The 17,778-nt window shown below is 48.5% G+C and overlaps 1 protein-coding gene and 1 pseudogene across 1 annotated transcript; one reads left to right on the top strand and one right to left on the bottom strand.

Moving 5' to 3' along the window:
• The first annotated feature begins 346 nt into the window (after positions 1–346).
• On the top strand, positions 347–17,663 carry Muc20 (mucin 20, cell surface associated). Its single transcript, XM_047565557.1, has 6 exons — positions 347–468; positions 4,042–5,349; positions 8,731–9,402; positions 11,531–12,202; positions 13,462–13,553; positions 16,411–17,663. Exons 1-6 carry the CDS (start codon positions 393–395, stop codon positions 16,477–16,479), a joined length of 2,889 nt encoding a protein of 962 aa, XP_047421513.1. The 5' UTR covers positions 347–392; the 3' UTR covers positions 16,480–17,663.
• On the bottom strand, positions 10,478–10,846 carry LOC124993784 (ubiquitin-like; annotated as a pseudogene).
• Positions 17,664–17,778: the final 115 nt, after the last annotated feature.

Below are 17,778 nucleotides of genomic sequence, written 5' to 3'. Positions count from 1 at the left end.
CTTTAAAGATCCTAGAGCTGATAAGGTCTAGGATCAGGAATGAAACCCTGATCAGGGAGCCAAGCCTCAGGTAATGGCATAAAGGAGGTAGAATACCACCTCCCTCGACCTCCCTAGCTGTGGGACTGTGGGGGCGAATATCACCATGGAAACGATGATAGGAATCAGACTTTAGAGAGGCAAGGTCACTGGAAGAAGGGCAGGAAGATTAGGTTGCTGATAGCCCTGACTGGCCAGCTCTCAGCCTGCACCTGGGTGCATCCTGGAAACTACCCAGTCACGCCTAGGCAGGTGGCCTGCCCCTCCTCCCTGGGTTGAGGAAGCAGGAAAAGGTGTTGGTGAGAGGCAACCGGCGGGTCTGCTGGGCAGTGGTGGTCAGCGCCTGAGCTAGGATGGACTCTGTGAGGGGCCTGGTTCTGCCCCTTCTTTTCTTTTGCTGGGAGGCTGGGAGCTCGGGGAGCTCGACAGGTAAGGAGGGGACAGGGGCCTTGTGGGCTTCTTCCCCTGGGTGTGAGTTTCAGTCGAGGCAATGAGGGTGGGTGAGGGTGGGCTCTTTCATGAATCATAATTAGCCAGAATCTATGTGTGAAGTGTGATTATTGTGGATAACAAGTATACGAATCAGGGTGTATCAGCCAGCACCGCAGCCATCGCTGGAAGGGTCTCTGTGAGTTTGTCTTTATGCATGTGGCAGTGTACATGGGATGGGAGGGTTGTGGGGGATAGGAGGCGCCCACTGATGATAATTCTACCCAAAGTTGAAGAATGTGGCTTCAGAGTCTGACACTTGTTACCTAGCATAGATTTCCTTCAAAATACGACTTCGTGGGAAAAGTCTGACTGTCACAAACTTCTTGGTCAGGAGAGGTTCCAAGAGGCAGGCTTTTATGGAAGAAGGGAGCTAACACGGATCTGTCACTGACAGGCACTATGCCAAACACATTATATACATTTAAAAATAGACTTTTTAAAAGGCAGTTTTAGGTTCATAGCCAAATTGAGGAGAGCAAACATTTCCCATATAGCCCTGTGCCCACCACATACAAGCTCCCCACTATCCACATCCCTCACCAGTGTGGAATGTGTGTTACTATTGATGGTTCTACCTTGATACATAATCATTGTACATTTTCTTTTTAGTCCTCAGAATAACCCTATAAGAAAGGTACTATCCTCATTCCTTCTGCCACCCTTTATTTTATTAACTAATCAATCAATTAATTATCCTGGTATTAGGGATTGAACCTAGGGGCACTCTACCACTAAGCTACATCCCTGGTCCTTTATCCTTTTTTAATTTGAGACAGGGGCTCACTAAGTTGCTGAAGCTGGACTCAAACTTATGGTCCTCCTGCCTCAGCCTCCCAAGTAGCTGGAATTACAGACGTACCCGCACATAGGGCTCACCTCCACCCCTTTAAAGGCAAGGAGACTGAGGCTTATGGGGATTAAGAAATTTATCCACAGAGCCAAGAAGTGATGTCATGTGTGCCTAACCACTAGACCACACTGACACCCACGTGCTCTCAGACCACCAGGCTTGTGCTACATGTTCCATCTCGTTTCATTTAATCCTTACATGAACCCCATGAAATAGGTGCCCTAGCCTCATTTTATAAATGAGAAAATACAGGTTTGGAGCTGGGAGATGTGGCCAGGGTCACAGGGTCACACAGGAGAGCAAGCAGAAGAAAGAAGACTCAAATCAGACTCCAAAGTCCACCCTTTGAACAGAGCAGGAGAGTGGCAACATTCTAGAGCCCTGGGCAGATGGGTAGCTTTCACTCTGTTCCAGAAAACAATGGCAGGAAAGAGGCTTGCGGGGGACCCTCCCCCGCTCTGGAGATAGAGAGGCCTTGGGTTTGAGGGGGATGGGAAGGTTTCATAGCAGCCATGACAACCAAAGCTTCCTGGAAAAAGGAGAAAATGTGCCTGTGGAAGTTAGGGATCAGACTGCAAGAGAGCCGCCAGCCCTGTTTGGGCTTCTGGTTGTGTGGGCTGGGCAGCAAGGCTGTGCCTCCCTTGCATGGGGCCCAGTCAGGGAGGCTCAGGGAAACACCTGGGGTTTTAAATGGGGAGAAGAAAGTATATTAAGAAGGCAGACTGTAGTTCCTGTACAAGCATGATTTCTGTGAGCAGCTGGGCTGAGTAAGGAGAGCTTGTCCCCATGGCCCACTCAATGTACATGTGGGACACAGCCTGAAATCCCCAGTATTAAGCCAGATCGTGTGCTTTCAGGTCACTCCTTGAGGGGACACATGGAAATGTTTCATACCTCTTGCAGATTTTGGAATATCAGTGCTCTCCCATTCACCTCCTCCCTTTGTCCTGACTGCTGTGGTGGGTTGGGTGTTGTGACCATCTTTCCTCAGGTAAAAATATGAAGGCTGGGAGAGATCCATCTAGAGGCCAGCCTAGCTGGTAGGAGGCAGTTGGGATTTCAACCAGTAGATCTTCTGAGCAAGTGGGTAGCAGACTTGGGGCTGCAACCCAGTTTCTTGACTCCTGCTGTCATTCAAAGAGGTCCAAGGGAGGGTGAGCCAAGGACCTGAGACCCTGCCTTCACCCCCCATGTGGGGGTCTGAGCCTCTCCTTGGATTATGTTTGGGCTAATGGATCTCTGTACAGACCATCTCAACATGACAGAATGCCAAAAAGGAGGTTCATGCTTTGATTCTTTTTCTTCCAAGAGTAGGGTCACCAGATAAAGCACAAGGTAGCAGGTTAAATTTGAATGTCAGGTGATGAAAAAATTTAAGTGTAAGTATGTTTAAAATATTTCATGAAAAATACTTACACTAAAAAATCATTCACTCTCTCATAATAACTAAAAAACTACTCATTGGTTCATCAGAAATACAAATTCAAATTTAACTGGATGTCTTATATTTTTACTTGCTGAATCTGGAAGAGTTCCCCAAGGGCAGTGGATTGCCTGGCCCACTCACAGAGGGAGCACTCCCCCTCCGTAGGCAGGAGAGTCACCTTTATCAGGCTATAAAAGATACTGACGCTGGTCAGACCGACACTCCTGTGACCTCAGAAGTCACATGAATAGGCCTGCTCTACACGGAAATTCTAGCAGCTTCTCTCTAAAATGCTGGGCTTTGCTTCACCAGACTCCCCACTGGCCCATTGCTTCTGTAGTCCTGGGGTTCCAACCTGGTAGTTCTTGGGTCCCCCTGGGGAAGAGCTTTGGGCAGGAATGGGAAGTACTCTCTTCCCTTGCTGCAGCCCCAAGGACTCTACTGCTGTCTTTGCTTTTGAAACAACAGGCCCTACACTCACACAGGAGTTTCTTCTTCCCCAGTCCTCCCAGTTACTCTACAAAAACCACAAATATTTCTTGTATTTTAAGAAAATACATCCAGCTGGACGTGGAGGTGCATGCCTGTAATCCAAGCAACTTTCGAGGCTGAGGCAGAAGGCTCTCACGTTTGAGGCCAGTCTCAGCAATTTAGCAAGGCCCTAAGCAACTTAGTGAGACTATCTCAAGAAATAAAAAGAGCTGGACACAGTGGTGCATACTTGTAATCCAAGAGCTGGATGTATAGCTCAATGGCAAAGCATTCCTGGGTTCAATTCCCATTCAAAAAAGAAAATAGTTCCATGGGGAAACACTTTTGGATGAGAAAATATCCACGGGAAAATGACAAGGATTCTTTCAGAAATTTCTGAGAGTCCTGGTCCCTGCTCTGCAGTTGTTGACTCCTGTGGATTTCTGCCTTCTTTGTCCATCCTTGATGGTAGATCCTGGCCACATACAATCCCTCTGGATGGCCACAGACCAATAATCAGCTCAGATCCTAGAGCTTGCTGGCCTCAAGTAGGTCATGGGGGCTTCAGAAGCCACTGGTCAGGATAACTAGCTCCATGAATCCCACATGGGACTGGGCTTCCCAGTGCTGCCTCCTTTTTCCTCATTTATATAGATGGAAAATGGGATAACAATTACCCCACCCCTCTGGGCAGTGTCCAGGGCTTGTGTGAAGCCAGTCTATTGGGACACAAAGTTCACAAGGTTGGTCTTATTCAACACAGGCCCCAGCACCAGTATACCCGTCCCTTTGGTGACATCAAATGACAGAGTAGTACCTGCTATGACTCAGGGTGTCAGGACAAGCTCAGAGGGAGACTTCCAGACCACTGACCTTGCTAAGACTGCAGCACCAACCCATGTTTCTTTGAAAACTCAAACCCTGAGCACCAAGACACATTCTAAGAACTTAACTCCAGTTGGCACCACTTCAAAGGCAGAGACCAGGGAGGCCCAGACCACGTTCCCTGCAATGGAAACCCACGCCCTCATAAAGGTAACATCTTCCAGTTTCATGGCTGTGATCACCTCCCCTGTGGAGACCTCTGTCATGAGCAGCAGCACTATGGGAACTGGAACCACCACAGCTGAGAGAAGTGGTCCCACAAAAGCCATCTTTGACACCCTTTTTACTGATGACAGCTCAGAAGAGACAAAGAGGATGACAGCTGACAGTTGGATGTTGACCAACACCTCCCCAGAAGCTGAGAGCTTGTCCTCAGAGAGCAGTTCCTCTGTAGACAGCTCAGTCTCCAGCAATACCACATCACACGTGCTGACACCTGACATTGCAACTGGACCCAAAGCCTTAGTAGCATACAGCATCACTCACATTGAGCTGACCAGGGACAGCGTGATGAAGATAGAAACAGCTGCAGCCATCTCTGAGAGGTCAGACACAGATCACAGCCCCACAGGAGTGCAGGCCTTGTCCTCCTCCGAGACATGGGCTTTGTCCACCTCCACTGAGGCAAAATCACACACCTCCAAAACACCAGCCTCTGCTGAGGCCCTGTCCACAGCCAGCACCTCAGAGTCAGCCTCCCCTGACACCACCCCTGAGGCCCCACTCCCCACCAATGGCACCACAGAGAGAGAAACCACAGCAGCCGAGACCCCCAGCCCAAGTGGAACCTCCATGGCCGTTAGCACCAAGCCCTGGCAAGAAACCTCAGCCCTCTCTGCTGAGACCACACCCCACGTGGAGGCCTCCAGAACTGCTACACACTCCACGGAGCCTGGGTCCACGGCGGGCAAAGTGACTTCCTCTGCTGGGTTCACGGCCTCAGTCTACAGCCCCTCAGAGGCAGCCACCATCCAGAACTCCACTCCCTCAGAGACTTTTGCCACAGAAGGCACAACCTCGGGGTCCTTCCCCATCAGCAGGAGCCGCCTTCCTTCTGTGCCTCCCACTACAGCCAGTAGCAGCCAAGAAACACACTCCACCTTAGACAAGGCCACATCCCCACCAGAGTCCCCAGCAGCCACTCCCACCACTGCTCAGACCAGGCAGACCACAGAAGTCACTGCAGGTAAGTGACTTCCTGATGGGATCTTTGGGATTTGGGCTTTGGAGTCTCTGGGAGGCCTGCCTGCGTAGGCAGGTGGGAGGAAGGAGCTGTGGGTGTGGGGCTCTGCTGAGCCTCTCAGCGATGTGGCCTCTCCATGGTCTCCTAGTGCTTTTGCCAAAGTCAGCCCTGAGCAGAGGTAGGAGGGGGATGGAAAGAGTGCAGGCTGCACATCTGGAGAAGTGGTGTGAGACCGTGGCTCTGCCTTGACAAGCCGAGTGAACTTGGACCTGACCCTCTCCCTCTCTGAGCCTCAGTTTCCCCTGTAGCTGCAGGGATTGCACTGGAGGAGATTGGAGTTCTTTCCAGCTCCAACCTCCCATGAAGTTAAGTGCCGAGTGACTCTGGTGCACATGGCAAGGTCCCAGCTCTTATTTAAAGCCCTGGCCCCCAACCTCTGGAAGCCTCTAGTCCAACCATAGGGACCCAGAGGGAAGCATGTGGTCATCAGAGCCAGTTATTGCTCTCTGAGCAGCTGGGACCCCATGAAAGGGGGGCTTGCTGCGTGTACTTGCTGGCTCTGTGCCACAGACAGTGTCTTGAAATACTAGTAGATGATGGTGGGTGAAGGTGTGGGAGGTGTCAGAGATACATCTTTGAGAGCGTGCAATTCTCAGGAGCAGTCATGTTCAGAGGCTGCTTGGTGAACCCCACTCCTGGTCAGCCTGCAGCCTCCACCTCCACTTCCTGCCACTCTGTCCTGTGCTCTGATCACAACCTCTCTGATGAACATCTTTTGTATTCTATTCAGGGGTGATTTACACATATCACACCCAGTGTCCACTGGCACCAGCCTAGTGTTCTCTCTGTTTTCAGGAGAAGTGTTCTAAGCTTTGTATTTGCCATTGTCTCTAACGTATCTTCCAAAACAATATCTGGGGACTGGGGAGACAGCTCAGCTGATAGAGTGCTTGCCTCTCAAGCACAAGGCCCTGAGTTCGATCCCCAGTACCGCAAAAAAAAAAAAAAAAAAAAAAAAACGAATATCTGGAACTGGGAATCATTGCCCCATCTCACAAGTGACTATTTAAGAATAGTTACTAAATTGTCTTAGAAATATGGCAATAGGATTCAAATGAGTGTTTATTTCATTCCAAAGTTTTTAGCCTTTAAACTGTACTTCTACTTTTATAACTGGACTTAATATATTTTTACTTATATTACTTTTCTTAATTTTTTGTTGATTAGATAATACATTCACATTATTCAAAATCCCATAGCTACCAAGAGACTGTAGGCCAGGGGAGTAAAGTGAGAGGTTCTCAGGATATACAGCTCCTCTTTACTGCAAGCAGAACCTATGTTGAACTCACCTCTCCGTGATAAAGCTATTCTATTTTGTTCCTTAAGGGAAGGGAAATGTTTTCATTCATTTCATGTTTGTGACTTCATAATTTGTCTCTTTGATTTTATTCTCTTATTTTTTTTTTATATTGAGGTAGGAACACTTAACATGAGATCTACTCTCAACAGATTTGGAGTTTAAAAAGTTTAAAGCTTTTAAAAAGAAGAATGGTTATGTTAGCATCCTGTATTGATTAGCCAGTATCATTGTACACATTCTTATCATTAAGCAGAATGCTGAGAAAGTATTCTCCTGATGTTTAGTTTTTGTCCCTTTTAAAATTAGATATCTAAACTACATTGATGAAATGAGATGCCCAATCCTAAATAAATGTAAAAAAATCAAAAACTCTTCTTCTTTTCTCATTTTGGTAGTAGTATTGAACCCAGAGGTGCTTCACCACTGAGCTACATCCCTGGTCCCCTTTTCTTAATTTTTATTTTATATTTTATTTTTGAGACAGGGTCTCACTAAGTTGCTGAGGCTGGTCTGCACCTTGCCGTCCTCCTGCCTTGGCTTCCTGAGTTGCTGGGATTACAAGACCTGTGTCACCATGTCTGGCAATAAGTCAAATTTCTATACGCTTAAAGTAACATATAGCTAGAGACTTCATAAAGATTAAAAGGGAAATAAAAAACAGAACACTTTAATGATTTTAAAGATCAAGATACATACAGGTGAAATTCACTGTGGTGTTTATTTTAAAAAACTAAATAAACATAAGAAAGATCAGTGGATTAGAGGAAAGGGAACAGAAGGAGGGAGATGGGAAGGGGAAGGGGAAGTATTGGGGACTGAATTATATTCCATGCATGTGTGATTATGACAAAATGAACCCAAATAATATGCATGACAATAGGGCACTAATTTAAAAATTACTTAATAAAAAGTCAATACAGGGCTGGAGTTGTAACTCAGTGGTAGAGCACTTGCCTAGCATGTGTGAGGCACTGGGTTCGAACCTCAGCATGACATAAAAAAATAAAAAAATTAAATAGAGGTATTGTGTCCATCTACAACTGAAAATATTTTTTTTAAAGAGTCAACATATTGATGATCATTCAATATATAGAAATGTATTACCAAGTTTGGCAGCAAAGGACTTAAACAACACTGAGACGTTGTGTTTCTCAGCTTTCCAACGCTATAAAAATTCTTGAGATAATCAACTTACAAACAGAAAAGGCTGATTTTGGCTCTAAGGTTTGGAGGTTTCAGTCTATAGTCAGGCCTGTTGCTTTTGGGCCTGTGGCAAGACAACACATTATGGTGTGGAGTGTGTGAGGAGAAAAAACCACCTACCTCATGGCAAGGGAGCAGAAGAGAGGAAGAGGAAGGGGCTGCAGTCCCACCAACCCCCTTCAAAGGCAACCCCCTTGACCTAAGGATCTCCCACAAGTCTCTCCACTTCCTGGGTTCTAACCTTTAATACAGAGACACTTACCCAAACCATAACATATAGCATTTCACACATGTTGAGGTGCCTGAGATTTGTTAGATAAATTTTCATAACTGTGAAAGAGATATTCTTATGCACTGTAATAAAGAAAGAATTGGTCCAATAATGTGAGTCCAGAGCTATGCATCTGGGGGCTGTGATGAGTTAAATGTCACACTGGTTTTCGTCAAGTCGCCCTATTGCAGCATGTTTCTTCTCAATCTTGGTCCTGGGGTTTTTACTGCTTTCAGAGGTCTCAGTCCATTGATGATCAACCCCATTTCTCTGGCCGAGATGAGACAGAACATCGGGGCAGAAAGGCATGTAGGAGGAAAGGAGCTCAGGATCTAGCAACCAGGAAGCAGAATGCCCCTCAGCAGATTTTTAATGCACAGTACAGTATTGTTCACACAGGCACACTGTGCAGCAGAATTCTAGAATTTAAAACTTGCATAACAAATTTTATCCCCATTGATTAGCAACTCCCATTTCCCGCCCCCACTAAACGGTTCTTTTTCATGCCTGCTCAACATTCCGTTTTGTTTCCCCATTATTTCTTCAGCTAACATTCTGTGGGCCACCACCTCTGGCACCTCAGACACAGATCACAGCCCCACAGGAGTGCAGACCTTGTCCTCCTCCGAGACATGGGCTTTGTCCACCTCCACTGAGGCAAAATCACACACCTCCAAGACCCCAGCCTCTGCTGAGGCCCTGTCCACAGCCAGCACCTCAGAGTCAGCCTCCCCTGACACCACCCCTGAGGCCCCACTCCCCACCAATGGCACCACAGAGAGAGAAACCACAGCAGCCGAGACCCCCAGCCCAAGTGGAACCTCCATGGCCGTTAGCACCAAGCCCTGGCAAGAAACCTCAGCCCTCTCTGCTGAGACCACACCCCACGTGGAGGCCTCCAGAACTGCTACACACTCCACGGAGCCTGGGTCCACGGCGGGCAAAGTGACTTCCTCTGCTGGGTTCACGGCCTCAGTCTACAGCCCCTCAGAGGCAGCCACCATCCAGAACTCCACTCCCTCAGAGACTTTTGCCACAGAAGGCACAACCTCGGGGTCCTTCCCCATCAGCAGGAGCCGCCTTCCTTCTGTGCCTCCCACTACAGCCAGTAGCAGCCAAGAAACACACTCCACCTTAGACAAGGCCACATCCCCACCAGAGTCCCCAGCAGCCACTCCCACCACTGCTCAGACCAGGCAGACCACAGAAGTCACTGCAGGTAAGTGACTTCCTGGTGGGATCTTTGGGATTTGGGCTTTGGAGTCTCTGGGAGGCCTGCCTGCGTAGGCAGGTGGGAGGAAGGAGCTGTGGGTGTGGGGCTCTGCTGAGCCTCTCAGCGATGTGGCCTCTCCATGGTCTCCTAGTGCTTTTGCCAAAGTCAGCCCTGAGCAGAGGTAGGAGGGGGATGGAAAGAGTGCAGGCTGCACATCTGGAGAAGTGGTGTGAGACCGTGGCTCTGCCTTGACAAGCCGAGTGAACTTGGACCTGACCCTCTCCCTCTCTGAGCCTCAGTTTCCCCTGTAGCTGCAGGGATTGCACTGGAGGAGATTGGAGTTCTTTCCAGCTCCAACCTCCCATGAAGTTAAGTGCCGAGTGACTCTGGTGCACATGGCAAGGTCCCAGCTCTTATTTAAAGCCCTGGCCCCCAACCTCTGGAAGCCTCTAGTCCAGCCATAGGGACCCAGAGGAAAGCATGTGGTCATCAGAGCCAGTTATTGCTCTCTGAGCAGCTGGGACCCCATGAAAGGGGGGCTTGCTGCGTGTACTTGCTGGCTCTGTGCCACAGACAGTGTCTTGAAATACTAGTAGATGACGGTGGGTGAAGGTGTGGGAGGTGTCAGAGATACATCTTTGAGAGCGTGCAATTCTCAGGAGCAGTCATGTTCAGAGGCTGCTTGGTGAACCCCACTCCTGGTCAGCCTGCAGCCTCCACCTCCACTTCCTGCCACTCTGTCCTGTGCTCTGATCACAACCTCTCTGATGAACATCTTTTGTATTCTATTCAGGGGTGATTTACACATATCACACCCAGTGTCCACTGGCACCAGCCTAGTGTTCTCTCTGTTTTCAGGAGAAGTGTTCTAAGCTTTGCATTTGCCATTGCCTCTAATGTATCCTCCAAAACAATGTCAGGGGCTGGGAAACATTACCCATCTCACAGAAGAGGAAACAGACTTTAAACACACCTAGATTGTCCTAGAAGTATGGCAGTGGGCTTCAAATGAAAGTCAATTTAACTCCCAAACTTAGAGTCTTCCCATTGTGCTTCTATGTTTTTTTTTTTTTTTTCTACCTTGCAACAAAACTTTATTAACATTTTGGACAGGTTCAGCTATTACTGAAACTGGTAATTTTCTAAACTTAAATTGGGGCAAATGGCTACGTGCAGCATAATACTATCACTGCACACCATGAATGCAGACAGAAGAATTAACAGCCACCCCTCAGGTGCAGGACCAGGTGCAGGGTGGACTCCTTCTGGATGTTGTAGTCAGAAAGAGTGCGGCCATCTTCTAGCTGCTTGCCTGCAAAGATGAGCCTCTGCTGGTCAGAGGAATGCCTTCTATATCCTGGATCTTGGCCTTCACATTCTCAGTGGTGTCACTGGGCTCCACCTCCAGGATGATGGTCTTGCCAGTCAGGGTCTTCACAAAGATCTGCATTTTGACCTGTTATCAGATGTGAAGAGGCCTCCAACCCGCCACGTCGACCAACTCTTATGCACAGAACCACCGCTCCACAAAGCCTCTTGCCATTGAATCTGTGCTTCTATTTTTATAAGCTCAGTTTCTTCATATGTTTTTCTTTATTTTTTGTGACTAGATAATACATTCACGTGACAAAATTCCAAGATGCAAAGGGGAGGCCAGGTAGTAAAGTAAGAGGTGTTCGGCATATACATATATTTGATTTATTTCCACATACTCCTTTTTTATCCAAGTGGAGCCTATGGTAAGCTCACATCTTTGTGAAAAATCTCCTGTGTGTGTGTGTGTGTGTGTGTGTGCGCGCGTGAGCGCGCGTACCCATTTGGCAAAGGAAGAAAAGTGTTTCATATTTTAAGTTCAAGTTTGTGACCTCATATTTTGTCTCTTTGATTTTATTTCCTTAGTGTGTTTTAATTGTGGTAAGAACACTAACATGAGCTCTACCTGCAGCAGATTTTTAATGCACAGTACAGTATTGTTCACACAGGCACACTGTGCAGCAGAATTCTAGAATTTAGTCAACTTGCATAACTAAAATTTTATCCCCATTGATAAGAAACTCCCATTTCCCACCCCCACTAAACGGTTCTTTTTCATGCCTGCTCAACATTCCGTTTTGTTTCCCCATTATTTCTTCAGCTAACATTCTGTGGGCCACCACCTCTGGCACCTCAGACACAGATCACAGCCCCACAGGAGTGCAGGCCTTGTCCTCCTCCGAGACATGGGCTTTGTCCACCTCCACTGAGGCAAAATCACACACCTCCAAGACCCCAGCCTCTGCTGAGGCCCTGTCCACAGCCAGCACCTCAGAGTCAGCCTCCCCTGACACCACCCCTGAGGCCCCACTCCCCACCAATGGCACCACAGAGAGAGAAACCACAGCAGCCGAGACCCCCAGCCCAAGTGGAACCTCCATGGCCGTTAGCACCAAGCCCTGGCAAGAAACCTCAGCCCTCTCTGCTGAGACCACACCCCACGTGGAGGCCTCCAGAACTGCTACACACTCCACGGAGCCTGGGTCCACGGCGGGCAAAGTGACTTCCTCTGCTGGGTTCACGGCCTCAGTCTACAGCCCCTCAGAGGCAGCCACCATCCAGAACTCCACTCCCTCAGAGACTTTTGCCACAGAAGGCACAACCTCGGGGTCCTTCCCCATCAGCAGGAGCCGCCTTCCTTCTGTGCCTCCCACTACAGCCAGTAGCAGCCAAGAAACACACTCCACCTTAGACAAGGCCACATCCCCACCAGAGTCCCCAGCAGCCACTCCCACCACTGCTCAGACCAGGCAGACCACAGAAGTCACTGCAGGTAAGTGACTTCCTGATGGGATCTTTGGGATTTGGGCTTTGGAGTCTCTGGGAGGCCTGCCTGCGTAGGCAGGTGGGAGGAAGGAGCTGTGGGTGTGGGGCTCTGCTGAGCCTCTCAGCGATGTGGCCTCTCCATGGTCTCCTAGTGCTTTTGCCAAAGTCAGCCCTGAGCAGAGGTAGGAGGGGGATGGAAAGAGTGCAGGCTGCACATCTGGAGAAGTGGTGTGAGACCGTGGCTCTGCCTTGACAAGCCGAGTGAACTTGGACCTGACCCTCTCCCTCTCTGAGCCTCAGTTTCCCCTGTAGCTGCAGGGATTGCACTGGAGGAGACTGGAGTTCTTTCCAGCTCCAACCTCCCATGAAGTTAAGTGCCGAGTGACTCTGGTGCACATGGCAAGGTCCCAGCTCTTATTTAAAGCCCTGGCCCCCAACCTCTGGAAGCCTCTAGTCCAGCCATAGGGACCCAGAGGGAAGCATGTGGTCATCAGAGCCAGTTATTGCTCTCTGAGCAGCTGGGACCCCATGAAAGGGGGGCTTGCTGCGTGTACTTGCTGGCTCTGTGCCACAGACAGTGTCTTGAAATACTAGTAGATGACGGTGGGTGAAGGTGTAGGAGGTGTCTGACATATATCTTTTGTATTTTGAGTCAGGGTTTTGCTACGTTGCTTAGGGCCTTGCTATGTTGCTGAGGCTGGCCTGGAATTTTCAATCTTCTTGCTTCAATCTCTCCTCTTCCTGGGATACAGGTTCTTCCCTTTGCCCAGTGAAGGCAAGCAGATTAGGGCTCAACAAAAGACAGAACTTTTTTGCAGAGCTGCTAAACCAGGAGGGCTGGATTAGAAGACCCCTTCGGTCTCCCACCAACATAACGCTGGAAGAACTGGCAGAGGGCTTCACCCAGGAGCCAGTCAAGCTCACTCCCTTGTTGGGCCTTTCCCTCGGCCCCTCCAGGACCTCTTGGCCTTGAGAACACTGTAATTCTGCTCCCATTTCTCCCTCCTCACTCTGCCCTTTTGGCTTCTTCAAGTCTGAGAGGTGCCTTGAGTCACCAGGCCTTTCGCTCTTGTTAGGAGGACACAGGAGTGACTGAATCGTCTTTTCTCTTTGTAGCCAGCACCTGTAAGATCCTGTGTGCACACATACATTTCCATGTAAAAGTGTACACATGTATGCAGAGGGGCAGGATGGTCTAGTGGGAGGCACGTTCTGATTCCTAAACAGACTCGCTATTTCCACATTCTTCCTGTTCTCAACTCACAGGCGATGGTGGAGGCCTCCTCCTAGTGCGGCTGAGTGTGGCCTCACCAGAAGACCTCAGTGAGCCCAGTCAGGCGGAGAGGGTGCGGCAGCAGGTGAGTGGACACTTTCAGAGTCAGGAGAGTAAAATGAGCGGTTTTCAGGGATAGTAGGGAAGATTTTCAGGATGTAGAAGAGCAACTACTACCCAGAAGGAGGTGTAGCTTCTTGTGGAAGGTTAGGAGCTGAATTGAAGGATCTCTGCCTTGTTTCGCCTCTGCCTTGCTTCTCTGAATTCATTTTGTCTTTTCTACAATGTAAACAAATTCTTTCCCCCATTTCCAATTTCTTCAGGTCCTTGGAAGTGTTGGGCTTCTGGCCTCTGAGGAGATGGCCCATAGGTAGGGAAACAGGACACTTGGTGGATTATGGAAGAAACCCATGTTATAGTAGTTTACATAGAAAGGGCAAGGTCTAAGAATCCAAGAAACCTACAGTGGCTTCTCCAGCTTCAGTTATGGCTGGATCCAGCAGCTCAAACATGATCATGAGAATTTTCTCAGTCTCTCTCACTCTCAGCTCTGTTTCCATCCTTATTCAGCCTTTCTACCCACATATGTGAAAGTGACGCTGACAGCTCTATTTTCACAAGGCACTAACTTTTCCCCATTGAGAGGAGGGTTGGTCTCATTGACCTGCATTTGCCCCCAGGACTGTCAGCCCAATCATTACCACATAGATTGGGAAGGATAGGCCCCAGATGAAATATGGATACTAAGTAGAAAAAAAAAAAAAAAAAAAAAAAAAAAACTACAGATACATTCTAGATGGGTACCAAGACTGGGAGATATTTGTAGAACAAGTGAGGAAAATTCTCTTAAACAAAGATTGTTGGACAGGGTTTCCGGTGATGAGATTCTGGGATCTCAGCTGGGGGAGGGTGTGAAGCATGGACGGTTAGACTGGGCCAGCTCAGCGTAGGCTTCATTGGCCTGGCACAGTGTAGATTTTGCCAGGTGGGAAATGGAGTGTGATGTAGGAGGAGGGGTTTAAGTTGTATCTCCAGGATAACCAGTGAAAACGGGCTCCCTGCAGAGTCTAATGTGGATTGTTCCTTCAGCAGTGTCCCTGCCCACACCTCAAGCTTGCAACTAATGCCTGTCACAGTTAGTAGGTGCCATACAGCTTGTCAGCAGTGTGGGCTTGGTGTCATCCCCTCTAAGGTCAAACCTGGAAGAAGTGCCAGTGGGGGGTCTTATGCCCGCTAGAGATCTGTATCCAAGCTGGACAGGTGAGGTGGTTACCCTGGCCGATGGAGGCAGGGGACAGCCATTTCAAGTAAAAGAAAACCATGGTCTGTCCTAAGCAAAAAGGAGATTTGTTGGCAGGATTCCAGGTACATAGAGTCACAGGAATGCCAGAAGAAGAGCAGGAGCATTCTGGCTGGTGTCGGGGTCTTAAGCCCCCTTGCCCTTCTTGACCAGCGATAAGGGAAGGGGACACTCCCCAACAAGGTCAGATCAGGATAGGTAGGGCCGACTGACCACCCGCTCCCAGCCCTCCAGGCGGAGGACAATCAGACGCGTCAGGGAGACCCGTCACAGCAGGAACTGGTTTATTGAGGAAGTCACACAGCTTTTATGTAGGGTGGGGGCTAGGCGGAAACCAATCAGCTTAAAGGTCAGCAAGGCAGGGGGGCTCACGCAGGGAGAGTCCCATTGGACTATATGGCAAGCACGAGCTGATCACGTTCGCGGAACTGTTGTTAACCAATCCCTAACGGTGGTCCGGTTTATCGTCATGAACCTTTGAAACCGCCTTTGAGCCTTGATTTTGCTCACTCGCCAGGGAGTAAGGAGTCAGCCTGAGTTAGTTAACGTGTCATTAGTCCCAACAGGCTGGGACCCTGTCTTTTTTTTTTTGGTACGAGGGATTGAACCCAGAGGTCCCTAACCACTAAGCCACATCCCCAGCCTTTTTTTATAATTTATTTAGAGACAAGGTCTTGCTGAGTGGCTTAGGGCCTCATTAAGTTGCTGAGGCTGGCTTTGAACTTGCGATCCTTCTGCCTCAGCCTCCTGAGCAGGTGGGATTACAGACTTGCACCACCCCGCCTGGTGGGACCCTGTCTTTCTTGCTGACTACTGTCACTCTTGGATGCCGCCATGGTCAGTGGACATCATGCTGCCTGCACACTCCATTGCGAATGGCTTCTCACTGCCTCTTTATCTTGTGTCACCTGTTCCAGAGTCAAATTCTTGAGAGGGAACATCCAGTAGTCTAAGCTTAGATCTCGTGTCCACAGTCACTGCCAGGGGATGAGAAGAGGGACTGTGTGGGTCCTTGAGTTCTCTTGGTGGCAGGGAGGCTCATCAGGACTCCCCCATTGAGGAGTTCCCTACACAAGGCACGGAGGTTTGATGTGGGACAGCCGAATAAATGACAAATGCCCTCTGCTCACGAAAATCAAAAAAGTGAACAGGAATCCCAGTCAAAGAGGGAAGCCAGGGTTGAGTATAGTATCTGAGCCTCCAAACTGGAATTTTTTTCAGGGGTCAGGAAAAAACTGGGTGATTAGGAGCTGTTCAGGCAGCTGAGATGTAGGAATCAGGCTGCATGGGGTTGGGTGTCTGTTCCTGGGGCCTGGCCAGTGGTGTAGGGGTCAGGGATCAGTCAGTGAACTCTGGAGCTCTGGGTGATAGATTCGAGTGTGAATTCTAGTTCCTAACGGTGTGACCTTGGGGAAGGTTTTCATTATTACCTTTATCCCTTATAAAACAATCCCTGCTTTACAAGATTGCTATGAGGTTTAAATGATATAACATATGCAAAGCACCTAGTTCGTGTTTATCATTAGGAGGATCAGGAAGCATTGTTGATATTCTCTCCCACTGTCCTTGCCTGTCCTTGGCCTGAGGTGAGCTCCTAGGTCAGATAGGCTGAGTGTACCCTCTGTCTCCTTCTGCTTTCCAGCTCCAGTGTGAACTGCATACCCACCTGCCTCTCGTCCAAGTCTCCTTACTGCATGTCAGGAAGGGCTAACGAACCTCAGCTGAAGCCAAGTGTATACCTTCTGCTGAAAAAGGACCAGTGCTTCCCATGGTCTGGGCCCTCACCAACAGACCAGAGCCGTGTTACTATGCTGAGATGTACCCAGAAGGTACCCATGAAGGTCAGCTGGTTTGAGCCCTTTACCCCAGACATAGCCAAATGACCCTGGCTCACTTATGCCTGACTGTGTGCATGTGGAGAGGGGTGCGTCCCCTGCTTCCAGAGGTGTCCTTCACTTTCCTAGGCCCATGTGTTGGATTTCAGTAAAGAGAGACCTGATCACTCATCCATGTGCTTCCATCTTGTACTAAAATTACACTCAGTGTGTACCGAGGTTATCTCTGTGACCTGTATGCTTTGACATATTTATTATATAGGGATTTTGTACATCCTTACTGTTCTCCCTATTCTTCTTGTTCCCAGTTCTTGGCTTGGACCTTGATTTCGCACTTAATGAGGCCAGCTCTGGAACTGGTTGAACCTTAAACTTGTATTAGTAAGCTCTCCATCGCTATAGCAAAATATCTGAGAGAATTCATTCTGAAAAAGTTTATTTGGGCTCAGAGTTTTGGAGGTTCTGGTCCAAGATCAGGCAGATCCATTGTTCTGGGCACCTGGTGGGTGTGCTGGATGGCCATGGTGGGGAAAGCATCGTGGAACAAACTGCTCCTTTCATGGTCAGGAGACAAAAGAAAGGAAGAAGGGGCTGGGGTACTGCAGTCCCCTTCAAGATCCCCAGGGACCTGAGGACCTTCCCAAGGCCTCATCTCCTATGGGTTCCACTATCTCCTAATACAGGTACCAAGCCTTTACTACATGGGCCTTTGAGAAACAAACTATAACAAGGTACTTGAGGAAAAGACAATATTTGTGTGTCTCAGATTCCCTTGAACCTAGCAGAGCATCTGATCTGTGTGTCACCGAGAATGTCAAGAGAATGTTTGTTGAATGAACCTAAATTTTAAGTTCTAGACTTAACCAGATTGAAAAGAAAGTCAGTGGTACAGCACTTGCCTAGCATGTGTGAGGCACTGGGTTTGATCCTCAGCACTGCATATAAATAAATAAATAAGACAAATGTACCGTGTCCATCTACAACTAAAAAAATAAAAAAAAGAAACTCTGCAGTATTCAAGTATTCCTTCCATAGCTCATAACTCACATGTTACTCTTTTAAATTAGACATGGTTTATTGTTTTTTCCTATTGTAAAAGCAAAACTGGCTTCTGATTTTAAAATTTTGAAAAATTCAAAAAGAAGCAGCAAAAATAAAAGTGGGAAGAGGAGAGG

This window comes from Sciurus carolinensis, chromosome 9, assembly GCF_902686445.1.
Source record: "Sciurus carolinensis chromosome 9, mSciCar1.2, whole genome shotgun sequence".
Taxonomy (NCBI): Eukaryota; Metazoa; Chordata; class Mammalia; order Rodentia; family Sciuridae; genus Sciurus; species Sciurus carolinensis.
Note: the sequence above shows the minus strand (reverse complement) of the source record. Positions and strands in the feature narration are given on the sequence as shown.